General features: G+C 42.6%; 1 protein-coding gene and 1 long non-coding RNA gene across 2 annotated transcripts; both read left to right on the top strand.

Annotated features, from left to right (window-relative positions):
* Positions 1-707: 707 nt before the first annotated feature.
* LOC133784143 (uncharacterized) lies at positions 708-2,055 on the top strand. Its single transcript, XR_009871154.1, has 3 exons — positions 708-1,598; positions 1,782-1,834; positions 1,945-2,055. It is a non-coding gene; the product is annotated as an uncharacterized LOC133784143 (long non-coding RNA).
* Positions 2,056-3,635: 1,580 nt separating this feature from the next.
* On the top strand, positions 3,636-4,583 carry LOC133784142 (E3 ubiquitin-protein ligase BRE1-like 1). The gene is made up of 4 exons (XM_062223628.1): positions 3,636-3,741; positions 3,841-4,023; positions 4,104-4,264; positions 4,336-4,583. Exons 2-4 carry the CDS (start codon positions 3,984-3,986, stop codon positions 4,450-4,452), a joined length of 318 nt encoding a protein of 105 aa, XP_062079612.1. The 5' UTR covers positions 3,636-3,741; positions 3,841-3,983; the 3' UTR covers positions 4,453-4,583.
* The last annotated feature ends 9,509 nt before the right edge of the window (positions 4,584-14,092 follow it).

Here is a 14,092-nt window from a genome sequence, read left to right as displayed (position 1 = left end):
AGCGGGAAAGTCACAACGGGACCCAATACTTGACTCGGGGTGAGTCGAGGGGTATTTTGGGTATTAGACAGTAATTTGGGTTATCGGGTTATGGAAATAAATAATTAGAGATATATTTGAGGTTAGGAAGCTTAGGAGGGAATACTGGGGAAATTTATCATTTTTCCCTTGGGGACGTTTTTGGTACCCCGAGCTTTGGGATTAATTTAATTTACTAAGGACAGATTAGACAAAACTAAGGAAAACAGTGGAAACACCTCAACTGACCCTTCTATCTCTTCTATCTCTCTCTCAAGGAAATCACTGAAACCAAACGGAGATTTGGCTGGAAACTCAGGGATTTGAGTTGGAACTTTGGAGATTAGCTCAAGTGTTAGCTAAAGAATTCAATCAAGAATTGAGGTAAGTCTTGAATTACATTCTTGGTCAATAAATTTTGTAGTTTTGGGCTAGGTTCTAAGTGTTTTTGGGTTCTTGATATTGAAGATTGATTTGAGGCTAAGGATTTGGGAATTAGCTCAGCAGCTACCCCTACAAGAAAAACAACTTTTCACAACACAGGTTATAAGACTATTGAAAAAGTATTATAAAAGCTAGTTAAAAAAATGGGACATATAATGTGCTATAGTGTAAGAGGTGGGTAGTGAATTTAATTAGAGGGAAATTGAAACTGAAAATTAAAATGGTCTTAAAACATATATCTTTATTGCGCGAAAGTCATAAAGAAAAAGCTTGGCACCCGGTTTGATCCTGAAGGACAACTTCTTGTTGCACCATGAGTAGCCCGAAAACACAGTAAAGACAGCATTGGGGTTTGGTTGAGCCATTGCACATGAATATGAAACCACATTTTTCTTCTTCTTCTTCTTGTAATTTCTTCATTTTCTTGGGAACAAGAGTTCCCAAATCAAATCCGAATGAGGGCACAAAAACAAAGCAACAAACTTTTACAGTCAGTGACAGACCAAATTACTCCAATAAGCGATGGGTCTACTCAAGGCAAGCGTCAATCATCATGGACTTCACAACGGTGGCTGCCTAAAAACTACTGTTGCCAAACGTCTCATTCTCTCTTATTGTTTATTAATGAACATTTCTACAAGTCTTTATCATCTATAATCATTTTTAATTGATTTAAGTCTGAGAATTTGATGCTCCAAGTTTTTTTACTCTTTGTAATTTATACCATTTATCATCTTTTTTCCATCCATACCTCCATTCATTATACTTTTTTAGTTTTTTCAATTAACTTACAACCAAAAGATTTGGTGATGATGAATCCTTCTCCTCCTCGACGCATAGTGGGTCTTCACAGGGTCCGATAGTGACGATGGCTTCTTCTTCTTCTTCTTCACCTCGGCACGCTGTGGACGACGACTTGGGTTCAGGGCTCGCACTTGGTAAGTTTCTCTATCGAATATGGATTTTTTTCTTATCTAATGTGGTTTGTGTGAGGTCTCACTTTTGCGGAATCGTGGGTTGGGTCTGGATTGTGTTTTTTATTCAAGCTATTTCCCCATATTACATGTTCAAGTTCTTGAAGAAGAGAAGGATAAGTGGATGAATGTCTTTAGGTGGAATATTACTGTGCATAACAGGTAAAATAGGAGAACACACATAATATTTTGAGTCATTTTTCTTAGGAAAGAAAACAGAGCTCTTTGTAATTTTTTTTTTTTTGCATGTTTGATAAGTTATGAATGACCTTTATTAAGACATAAGCTGTTGTCAGATTTTTATGTGTTATTATATGCCACTAATGAATACGTGTGCTTTTGCAGGCTCAGAGGCTATGTTTGCTGATCTTGGACACTTCTCATATGCGGCCATTCAGGTAACTTTTAACATCATTATAACAGTACTTTATCTTGTTTTAATCTCATTTTCAGTGGATGTCTAATCTAACAAGCAAATTTCAACTCCCAATGTATTTTCCTACCGCAGATTGCTTTCACCTTTCTGGTTTATCCAGCACTTATTTTGGCATACATGGGCGAAGCTGCTTATTTATCACATCATCACCACTCCAAACATAGTATCAGTTTTTATGTCTTAGTTCCTGGTAAAGGCCATTCTTCCCTTTTGTATGAAGTATTGTTGTTTAATTTCTAGTTGGGCCAGCTTTGACAAGTTGAAATAAATTAAAACTAGGATTCACCAGATTCTCCTAGCATTCGATAGATGATGTTAAAGAAAATTAAACTTCACATCTCATTCTTTAATATTATTATTTCAAACTTCTGTTGTGAAAAGTGACTGGTATAAGTACTCATTACGAAAGATATGATGTCTATAAATTTTTTTGAATGTAGAATGCGTAAGGTGGCCAGTTCTTGTTGTAGCTATTCTTGCTTCAGTTGTTGGAAGCCAAGCAATCATCAATGGAACATTTTCTATCATAAACCAAAGCCAGTCGATTGGTTGCTTCCCAAGGGTCAAGGTCGTTCACACTTCTGACAAGATTCATGTTCAGATATATATTCCAGAGATCAATTGGATTCTCATGATCCTTTGCATTGCTGTAAAAATTGGATTTAGAGACACTAAACACATGGGAAATGCATTAGGTAACTTGTACATCTTCATTAGTCTCGTACTAAAAACAGTTAAATTTATTTTCTTACCTCTGATAACTTTATATAGGCCCCAAGGAGTCCATTGTTATTGTCCAGCTAAAAGAAGAAAAGTATTACTACTCTGGTTTTAAGTTGGGGCAGCACCCACTCGTGTTGGTTGGCCAATCTGTGAGAAGCAATTTGGTATTTGTAACTTGGTCTAAAAATGAAGTGCCAGATTAGTATATTATCTTTTCCTTTTTAATGAATATGCTTCCATATTGGTACTCATAGGAACCTCAACTTCAAATCCTTCATGTAATACATTAGAACTTTCGAATGATCATAATTTATAGTAATTTAGGGAATCTTTTGGTCACTTGATAAGTTGATGTAACTGAAGTTTGAAACAAAAGCTAATTTCAAGTGAACATTGTTGTATTTTAAAGTTCTTCATAAATGGATACAATGGAATAAGTTGAAGGGTTGGTTTTCTCTTGCTGAAATATGGAGAATTTTTGTTTAGTTGTTTATAGTTTTCATTGTCTTGGAGGATAACTGAATGTTTAGTGAAGCTAATGTTATGTGCATTGGTTTTATGAAGGGGAGTTACAAAATAGAGTTGCTTAACTAGAAGAGAGTAATTGCAAACTAGCGATTCTCAAAGCTCGGAGAGATGCCGCAAAAGTGGCAGGCTTTCTTGTCTTAAATTTAGGGAACAAGCATGTTAGTAGTGACAAAGTCAAAGATAAAGTAAAGGATATACAAGATATGGAGACTACTCTTAAAGAATTAATGGTAGTGTAATTACCTTTCTTTCGAACACTTACCTTTGTAAATTAATCTTTCGTAGAGGGTAATCCATTCTAACTGATTTGAGCTCTGCAGGATCAAGCTTCTTGCCGGCTTGAAGAAATAAAAGGTCTTCATGAAGAGAGAGTACATATATTGCAGCAATTATCTAATTTGCAGGTCAATTTAATGTATAACTAGTCTTTTGTATGTGCTGGTTTTATTACTTTAAAATATCATTTCACTAATTGTAACTCTTCTCACAAATGGATAGAGCAAATTGAAGAATGTAGCATGTATTTCCTCTTCCCAAGCCTACCTCTTAGTGAGAGATCAAATAGAAAAATCAAAATCTGAAGTTATTGAGTATCAGGCTTCGTATGAGAAACTTCAGGTTGTAACTGGTCGGTAGTTTATTTATGCCTTTTATCTACCATTTTTTGCTAAGAAGTCATTCTGATGCTAACAATAATGTTTTCATTGGAGATTGTAGGCTGAGAAGGATATTCTTGTCTTAAAGGAAAGGGAACTCAGTGTTAAAAGTGATGTCATTGATTTCCTTTGTCTGCTGCAATTGAGAATTCAAAGATTTCAGATCTTAGGATAGAAATATAGAAGCAGTACGATGAGAGAAAGATGACTGAAACAAAGGTGGAAGATGCTTCAAGAGAACCTGGTTAGAAGAAACCTGAAGCTTTATTGCAAGCCAATGCCTCTCTTTATTCTTTAATTCTGATGGAAGAATTATTATTTAAGGAAGAAAAGAAATCATTGCAGAATTTAAAGCCTTGGTGTCTTCCTTTCCTGTGGAAATGGAAAACATGCAAGACCAATTGCGAAAACATAAAGAAACTGCTTCAGATGTTCATTCTTTGAGGGCTGATGTGCAATTTCTTTCTAGCATTCTTGACAGGAAGGTGAGCATGTTTTTCATGTGGTGAAATTATTGGATGTTATCATTGGGCTTGTGATGACTTTTGTGCATCAGGTGAAAGAGTGTGAAACTCTATTCGCTAGATTCACTGGTCAGGCTGCTGAGATACAGAAATTGCAAACCGTGGTATGTATTATGTTTTCAGATTTGTATCTTTTACATGGTCACTAGGTGGAGACTGGCCATCACTATTAATCTTTGGTTAATTGTATAAATGTCATGTCATATTAAATTTATCCTTCTAAGTTCTAAGTATGTACAATGGAAACTGGTTCTATGGTTTTATATTCATTGATTCTTTTCAGTTGTGCAAAAAATTTGCCAAGTCTATGATGTTGTTTAAAACATCATTATTATGATGTTGAAGCTTGACAAGGATTTATAAAGTTAACTTATGTCCCCTTCTGCTAGTGTAGCGCCTCATTACACTGAAACTTTGCTTAATGGGACTAAGTTCAATTCCAGCCATTATAGAGGATTCCTTTCAAGTTTAAGCTTGGCCAAGGTATTAATTATCAACTAGTGTTTGTGGTATTGTATTTTTTTTTTCTTTTAACTTATAAGTATAAAATTGTATTATGTAAACTACTTTATATAATACCGAAAAAGTATTATTATAAAGTATACTATAATTTATAAAGACATGTTAAACATTCAAGTATTCCATGCCAATCTGATTCGTTTTGTTTATGAATGTCCTAAAGTTGTGCCTAAAATATAGCTACTTATTTGAATATTTGTGGAAAAGGATAATGCTGCTTATTTGATACAATGAAAGACCACATTTCGAATCTCTTTGTAAGCTCTTAACAAGTTTTTCTTAAGCTATTTTTGCAGCTGATGTTACTGATTAAGGTTCACTAATTGATTATCATATCTAGTATCAAGAAATACTGCAATAAACTTAAGTTCTACCATTATGTAGTTATGTGTAATAAGGATTTAAGTTTGATTTCTCTAGTTTGGTAAGTTTTAACATTAGTTATATGTAATATGGTTCAAATGGGTAGGTTTAATTGTTGTATATCTTTTGCTCTTTTCAATCAACTTACTCAAATTATGCTCTGTTTTATAGAGTGATAGTAGAAAGTCTATATAAATACATGGCCATGCTCTTTATTTAATCCCAGCTGAAGAAAGAACAATTTTGTGAGGTATTTGTTTTTTTTTCTAATTTACTATTTTTATCGTTTAATTTTCTTGTATCTTTTTTCTTCTTATTTACTATTTTGTTTTAGCAAGGATATATAATGGAATTTGGATTGGAAAATCTGCAGGGATCATGACGAGGCGACCTTTGGTCTTGCAGCTTGACAAGACAAACGAGGGAGCTCATAAATACGCCGAGTTTCTTCACCTTTGGCCTCTGACGCTCTCGAACCAAAAGATGAAGCTACCAGTTCTGGTAGTCTTTCTTTTCAGTTTATTCTTATATCTTTGGTATTTTAGGGCTCTTTTGTTGTAGCTTCTGTTTTATTTTGGATATTTGTATGTGGGTTTTGCTGTTAATTGATTTGGGTTTACCTTGAAATTTCTATGTTCTGTTTTCAATTGGGATAGTCAGTAATATTTCTTATTGTATCATTAATACTTTTGTTTACTTCCATAGGTTAGTAGTTTACTAGTTTTGTTGCTACTCTTCTTTTCATTTAATGAATAAGCTAACATGGATACTAATATTAATTAATTTTATTTTGTTTTGGATAATATGAAGCAACTTAGTTGGCTACAACTTCACAATTGAAAGCTCAAACACGAGTGTGTCTCCAAGAAAACTCCTACATCGAGAGCTCCATCGCACCCAGAAAAAAATCGGCCCCAACCCCACTTCGTGAACTCCTGGAAGGTATTGAATTTATTTATTTAGTTTTTCCCCTTATCTTGTCTCATTAGTTCTCAGGCAAACTTCAATTAACTTTTTTAAATTGTTCATGGATTAGCAAATAATTCAATTGTAAGGTGCATACTGCATACCTAGACTTTAAAAGTGTATACTATAGACATTCGTTTTGCATTAAAAAATAGCATTACAGAACTTTTTATGATCTGCTGTTGGCTGTGGTTTTTCGCTATTGTGGATATACCCGGGTCTCCATTGCCTTTGTTTTTTTATGCACTAACATTCTAAATTTGGCCCTTTTGACTTTCAAGTGTCTCATTTTACCATTCTAATAATGTTTTAGCCCCTTATTTTATTGTTGACAAAAAAATTTTTGGTCTCTGGTAGTAAAACCATACATTTGAAGGTCTTGAGGCCAAAATGAGATTCTAATTCTATTGTTTGAGGGCCGAATAAATACTCTCTTTAAAAAAATGTAAAGTGAAGAAGTTAAATAGTGTAATTCAAAGATGATGACAAAAGTTGAATTGATAAATTGTAGTGGAATAAGTGAAAATTCATATTTTTGTCATACTTACAGTATAATAAAAGGCCATGTGACCTTTGTCAAAAAAAATTATGATAAAATGTAAATAATAATATAGCAAAGTATATGAAGTGAAGCAATATATGCCTAGCAACAAAAATATTCTCTTATACAACAAATAACAGGGCCTCAATGTTATCCAGATTTCCGGATAGCGTTTAGATGGATAGCCTCGGGGAACAAGAATTATCAAAGTCTTTCACGATAGGAGACCAGAGCTCGTGGATGGACAGAAAGGCTCCGCCTCTCCCGTTTAGTGTCCAGCATACTCTTTCCAGCAATCGCGACCCAGAAGCTCGTCAATTCTCCCGGAATCCCGAAGGGATATCCTTCGGGGAAGGTCCTTCTAGGAAAAGCTCTTCGGGTTATCTTCACGGATACAGTTTCGTGCCTCGCACGGAAGAAGACCTGTCGGGCGTGTCAGGCGGGATCCTGTGTCAGGTGAGTATCATTCCAACTATGCCTCCTCCATGACTCGACCGCTTGGTCTTCTTCCGTGCGAGGCACGGAACTGTATCCGCGAAGATAACCCGAAGAGCTTCTCCTGGAAGGACCTTCCCCGAAGGATATCCCTTCTCGGTCGCGATTGCTGGAAAGAGTATGCTGGACACTAAACGGGAGAGGCGGAGCCTTTCTGTCCATCCGCGAGCTCTGGTCTCCTATCGTGAAAGACTTTGATAATTCTGGTTCCCCGAGGCTATCCATCTAAACGCTATCCGGAAATCTGGATAACATTTACCCCCCAAGGTCACGGGGCTTGAGAGGTCCGGGAGCTTGTATAGTCCTCCGAGTGTTCTGGTCTCTAGATTAGGCGAGGGGTCACCTCCTGCGTTCCTGGAAGGGTTCCTTTTTCCCTCCTGAGTGTCAGTACAAAAAAAAGGAAATTTCTTCTGTTTGAACTCAAGTACTCAAGTGTGGCAAGGGCCACGCGTCATGCAGGGAATGGCTCTGTGACCAAGACCTGTGCGTGAGGAGACTGGCTGAGTGTACGTGCGTCAGGCGTCTGAGTAGTGATTTGACGGTATTTAATGGTGCACTGGGCCCGAGATGGTATAACGATGGGAAATAAATACTTTATTCCCATCCGAGGAGTCTTAAATGGGACCGGCGCTTCATCCCCAACCGTTGGATTTGATGCATGCGGTATGGGAAGATCAGGACCGTCCATTTGTGGAATTCGAAACGATTTTGTTCTTGCTATAAAAACGAGGGAACTGACCTTTCTTCCTCTTTACGCTTTCAAATTCTCGAGCTTTCAGATTCTCAGATTCCCAAATCTTCGAACTCTCAAGCTTCCAAGCTTCCTTTCCTTCGAATTCGCCACTTCTTTTGGTAAGGAATCCAGAAACTTTTCTTTCGATTAGGCAGTAGGTTTGATCGCCAAAGTTCTAGGTTTGAATCATTGCTTGTCTTTGCAGCCTTTACTTCACGCGTTCGTGCGGTGTAGTGACCCGGTTACTCCATCAATCTTCAACTACTCGAATACCAGTAAGTATTTTTACTTTGCTTTTTCCTTCTAAACCTCAGATTGTTGGTAGTTGTTAGGGTTGAGTTTTTAGCCGGTGTCATCTTTATGCATGCGTGAATAGGGCTTCGATAGGCATGTGACTGATGCGAGTCAATAAGTCATTTCTTTGCATGCTTTGACGATTTGCTTTTGGAAAGTTGTTTCTCGTCTGCTTGTGTAATTCTGGTTTGTTATTTTAGGGCATAAGCGTGAACGCCTTTAGGGTGTCTTCCCCTGGGAAAACACTTCTCTCGGCGGGCTTAGGCTCGAAGTTTGAATCTGGTTCCTTGCTGTCCTCCGGGTGGCATGGTGCCAGCCCCTCGGCAAGCTCGGTGGGAGCCTCTCCAAGCAGTTTTCGGGGAGGGTCTCTCCGACGCCTTTAATACCGTTAGGGTATGGCAAGGGTGCTGACTGCTTGGAGTGTTTTCTTCTTTGTTTCTTTTGCTCAGTGACGAGCACCTCAAAGGAACAAGTCATCGCTGTGGTAGAGGCTGAATCTGCCCAGGAGCAAGGTTCCCCTGTTGCCGGCGCAAAGGGGAAAGCAAAAACTAAGGTGGCCTCGGCTAGCCCACCGACTATCAACAGTTCCATCTGGGAGATGGACCAGAAGCCGAACCTGCTTAGGAACTACGGCATGTTGGAGCTGTATTCCTCAGAGGCAGGTCTGAAGAACATCCCAGGCCTGATGTGGCACCGCCTGTCGGTGCTGGGTGAGTCTGCCAGTCAGAGTCACGAGGGTTTTGGTGCCTAGAGTTGGGCACACATAGTGTGTGGGGCACACTTGCCCCTAAGAAGTTATTTTGCCAACTTCTGCGTGAAGGCGGGGATTGCTCCCTTCCAGTTGATTCCCCCCAGCTACAAGCTTCTAGCGGGGTGGTATATCTTTTGCAAGTCCAGGAACCTGGAGGCCCCTACCCCAGAGGAGGTGCTATACTTCTATGGGCTGAAGTCTCAGCCCATGAGAGGTCATGCAGACAAAGTGGGGTTTTATAGGCTGGAGAGGTATCCGGACGTGATGTGCCCCACATGTCATACCGCGAGGGTTCCAGATCTCCGGGAGTACTGGTTCTTGACGACTGGCTTCCCATTGAAGAGGGTGTCAGCTCTATCTTTGGACTTCAAAGTCCCTGGTAAGTGCTCCTTCCTCTCTTTTTTAACTTTGTTTCTTTACGTTTGGTTTGCCTTTCGGGAGGATCTCTAACACTCGCGTTTGGATTTTACAGAAGCCGTCCCGCGGACACCTCGCTGTGCGGAGATGATAAGGAGGTCAAACTTCTACGAGGGGCTCTCGGAGGAAGAGCTGAAGGTGGAAGGACTTGTGACCACTAAATCTTTGAGGGAGTATAGGCTACTTGCCTCTTTCCAAAATATTGAGCCAGTGAGTGGCAGGGGGCAAAGTCAGGTGTCAGCTGACGTCCGGGAGCAGATTGCCCTGAAGCTATCCAAGGTGATCTGCCAGGTGGCCCAGGACGAGAATAATTTATCCCCCAGTTGGGAGGAGAGGTTCCCTGACCCCCAGTCGGAGGAAGAAGAAATCGAGGCTCGCCACGCTGCAGCTTATCCCAATGAAGGGACTCCGGGAGCTGGTACCTCCGGGAGAGATAAGACTAGTTTTCGATTGATCCACACCCCCAGCCTGTCTGAGGTTTCCCGGACTTCTCAGGTGGGGTTCGATCCCCGCTTCCTTAGGCTAGATCCGCGTAGGATACCCTTTGACAGATATTGCGATAGGGTAGATGAGCTCCTCGGGTGTTTGAGTGACGGTAGTCTGCCAGAAGGTGTCACCATTGTTGATCCTTCTTCCCTCAGCATGTCATTCCCAGACTTCAAGGAGTACGGGAGCTTCCTGGAGCAGGAAGCGGTGTCTTGTTTTGCTCGGGGAAGGCCATCCACGTTTCTCGTGCATGGTCGTCCCTTTCAAACTTTTTTCTTTTTTGTTTCTTGTTCCCTGCTGGTGGACTTGTTTGTGTCTTATGTTGTTGCTTGTTTTGTTTTTTGCTTATCTTTTTTCACATTACTTGCCGATTGGTTAACCTTGCTTCGTACATTTCTTACAGAACATCCTGAAGCAAAGATGTTGGGGAGATCTACCTCACTTATCAAGAAGGCCGCCACCAGCCAAGACCCATCCAAGGGGAAAAGACGAAAGGCCGGAGCTGGTAGGGGAGGTAAATCTGCCACACCCAAGAAGACAAGTGGCGAGGCGCAAGGGTCTCCGGTGGTGGAGAGGTCAATCATGCCCGTGGTGGAGAAGCCTCCTGTCAAGGGGCCTTCCGAGAACATGGTGGTCTCGAGCAGTAGCAGCGATGGGGAAGGTCTTGTGTTCCCCGCGAAGAAGGCCGGGGTGAGCAAGCGCCCCGGAGGAGAGGCTGAGGGCAAAAAGAAGAAACGCCTTAGACATTCTTCTCCCGGAGGTGATGGAGACCTCCGGGCTGCACGCAGTCCCCACCAGACTACCACCACCCAGCAGCAAACACAACTCCAACAGCAAAAGCAACAGCAACAACAACAACAACCACAAAGACAATCTACACAGCCACAGCAGCAGCAAAAGCAACAGCAACATCAGCAGCAACAACAAACCGGGGCGGTAGTGTCTTCGCTACCGTCCCTAATACCCCATCTACTTCCTCCTCCAGTCCAAAGGGAGTCCACCCTTTCGGGGTCTCCTTCTTCTTCTTCTCTTCCACTTTCTCAACAAACAAGCCTTCCTCAGCCTGGCCTGAAGTTCCACTTCCCTCAGAAACCAACCCGTTTCCCCGCTGCCCTCCTGGAGGGTGTAAGATGGGCTGATAATTTTTTGAAGAGGCGGTTGGAGGCCGAGAAGGCTGTTACTCAGGGAAGGGCAGACAACCTGTCTACCGTGAAGAGAGCTGAGCTGGCAGAGGGGGTGAGATCCCTTCACCCGGCTGGAGCGGTTTTGGATGGCCCAGCCTTGGAGAAGAGGCTGGTGCCTAGGCTCGGACGTGCATTGGCGCCGTTCGGAGCGGAGATGATGGAGGACATGGCCCTGAGCTTGTGCGAGCTCAATTCTGAGAAATGGGCCATCAGTAGCAGTAAGGACCCGCTGTTGCTGACACATGCCGTAAAGCAGCAACTTTCTGGGGTAAGCTGTCAGTTGTTATGTTCTGAGATCAATTGTCTTAGTACATTTGGTTCTGCTTAACTCATTCTGTTGTCTTTCCTCGCAGGCCTCTCTCATCGCGGAACGCTCGTTCCGGGAGGTGGGTGCAGTTCTGGTTCAGCTGGAGGAGAGCCAGGTGGCTCGCCAGGCCTTGGAGGCGGAGAAGCAGAAACTGACTCAACAGGTCGAGAGCATAAAGGGGGAGGCTGTGGAGAAGATTAACCAGGCCCGGCGCACGGCTGAAGAAGAGGCGGACAAGAAATATCTTGCCAAATATCAAGAGTACCGGGCCAGCGCGGAGAATGAGTTCAAGTAGCGGTCGGATGACTTGAAGGCCAAGAACTCCAAGCTCCAGGAAGAGCTATCCCAGGCCAGGGGGGAGAAGGACACCCTGGATGCCCGCTTGCAATTGAAAAACAATCTCCTCCTTAAGCAGAACGAGGAATACGCCATTCTTTAGAATAATCTGTACGAGGAGGAGCAAGATCACAAGAGGAGCAAGGATCTCGCGTCTATGCAGGAGTTGGGACTCGCTGAGAAGGATAAACAGATTGGAGCTTTGTAATTCACTATTAGGGGACATGTGACTGAGAAGCAATCCTTGCTGGATAAAAATAAGGTGCAACGCAAGGAGATTGATTCCCTTAAGGGAGAGCGGGATGCATCCAAGGCCGAGCTGGAAAAACTGAGGGCTCAATTGGCTGTCGCGGAGGCAAAGCTGGCGACCTCTGAGGCAGAGCACTTGAAGGAGAAGGAAGATGCCGAGGTGGTGCTGAATAAAATGATTAATCTATCTCGCGTGGTCCTCATGCACCAACTTTGGAAAATAAACCCGGAGGTAGTAGGCTACCTGGGAGAGGACGCTGCCGCCATGAGGGAAAAGATACAGGCGTGGGATCAAAGCCCAGAGGTGTACGTCCAGACTTATAACATCGACGAGCCTGCTGGAGTCCCTGAGGCAGAAGATCCCGAAGAGGCGGGGACCTCTGAACTTGCCATTGATGACGTTCCATCTTCCAATGAGCTGACTCCGCCAGCCCCAGTTGAAATCGCTATCTCCGAGACCCCGGTCGTGGAAGCCGCTGCCACCCCCAGTGCTTGAAGGGGTCTTATTCTTTGTGTAATAATAATTTTTTTTTTCTTTATTTTCCTTTGGGGCGAAGCTCCCTGTACTCTTTTTTTTTTAATTGCGGGAATTACAGATGTCCGGTCCGCAGGGCCTTCATTGTCATAATTGTAGACTTCTTCTTTCCTTTCCTGCTGAGTTCCTTGTTTAATTTTGTGCTTAGGGTAGAGACTTTTATACGATAGAAATTGCTGTAGGGGCGCATGAGGTTTAGGTTCCAACGGCCAGAACCTATGCATTTCTAACTTAAAGCTCCAACGGCTTATGTCTTTTCCCACGTAGTTTCTAGGTTACGGAGGGTTCCTGGTTCCAACGACCAGACTCCCTCTTTCATCGTACTCAGCTTTCCTAAGGTAAATAGCCAATCCCGGGACTTGTAGTTATACCGTTCGCTGGGATGGCTAAGGAGACCCGTTGCATCTTCCCATCGTGATCTTTACAAAGCTTACGAGGCCAACACTTAATACGATTCCGCGGGATGGTGCCGGAACGGGAGTTCTTTTGGTGCGCGTTGCTAGACTTAGGGCTAGATCTTTGCGAAGCAAAACTAACTGTCGTTGCGGACCTCACGGTGGCCGACTTCAGGGACTTGGCATGAAGCCTTACGAGGCAAAGTTCGTTGCGGTCGAGGAAATCGTCACGCCTACCATGTGCAATCCTGGAGCAGGGGCTTTGCGAAGCAAGGCCTGCTGTAATTGGGGGATCGATTATATTTGCTCCCAGAGCTGAAGCTTGCGAAGCGAAGTTTGCAGTGGTCGAGTAGCTCGCCATGCATTTTTTTTTGTGAGACCCGGAGCTAAAGCCTGCGAAGCAAAGCTTTCAGCGGTCGCGGATCTTGCCATCTTTCGCCTTGCGGGACCCGGAGCTGGAGCTTGCGAAGTAAAGCTCTCAGCAGTCGCGGATCTTGTCATGCATTACTTTATGAGACCCGGAGCTGAAGCTTGCGAAGCAAAGCTTTCAGTGGACGCGTAGTATTCTGCGAAGGACTTGTCAGGAAGTTGGGGGTGTTTCGGCATGGCTCTCTGAATGTGCCCCAACCTCCAGTCTTGTTCATCGCTGGGCTACACAGGAGATAATTTTCATGATGCATAATGGCAGATATTTTCATGGCAATTTTCACATAACCACATAATGCACACATGACACGTAATGCAAATATGTTCATGGCAACAAATCAACCTAAGCTTAATCAATTTTAAAAATTTCAAACACAATGCTTTATGTTTTGTTCAAGGGGCTTATGGCTATGCCTTAGCCATGTATACCCCCCCAAGTGAGCGTGGGGTCCGGACGTCTCCGGACCGCGTGGTCACTTGTTAAAACGCAGCTTGGAACAAAGGGATAAAAAATGCAGTAAAAGCGGAGTGAAACTCTCCGTGTTTTATTAAATTAGCCTGTTAGGCATGTGTTTTACAGCTGGGAGGACTATCTCCATATTTTACATTTTTGCTACGTCCACCAAGGACTTTCGACTAGATAGTCCGGGGCTTAATGATAGTAACGGTGGAGGTGCTCCGCGTTCCAGGCGCGCGGGACTTTAGATCCGTCGAGTCTCTTTAAGTGATACGTCCCATGGCCCACTTTTTCTTGGACTTCATAGGGGCCTTCCTAGTTGGGTCCGAGGACTC

Source organism: Humulus lupulus, chromosome 6, assembly GCF_963169125.1.
Source record: "Humulus lupulus chromosome 6, drHumLupu1.1, whole genome shotgun sequence".
Classification (NCBI taxonomy): Eukaryota; Viridiplantae; Streptophyta; class Magnoliopsida; order Rosales; family Cannabaceae; genus Humulus; species Humulus lupulus.
Note: the sequence above shows the minus strand (reverse complement) of the source record. Positions and strands in the feature narration are given on the sequence as shown.

Coding starts and splice junctions, on each gene's coding strand:
- LOC133784142 (XM_062223628.1), top strand. CDS start 3,984: ATGACTGAAACAAAGGTGGAAGATGCTTCAAGAGAACCTG. Junction 4,024..4,103: donor AGATGCTTCAAGAGAACCTG/GTTAGAAGAAAC, acceptor TTATTATTTAAG/GAAGAAAAGAAATCATTGCA. Junction 4,265..4,335: donor CTAGCATTCTTGACAGGAAG/GTGAGCATGTTT, acceptor TTTGTGCATCAG/GTGAAAGAGTGTGAAACTCT.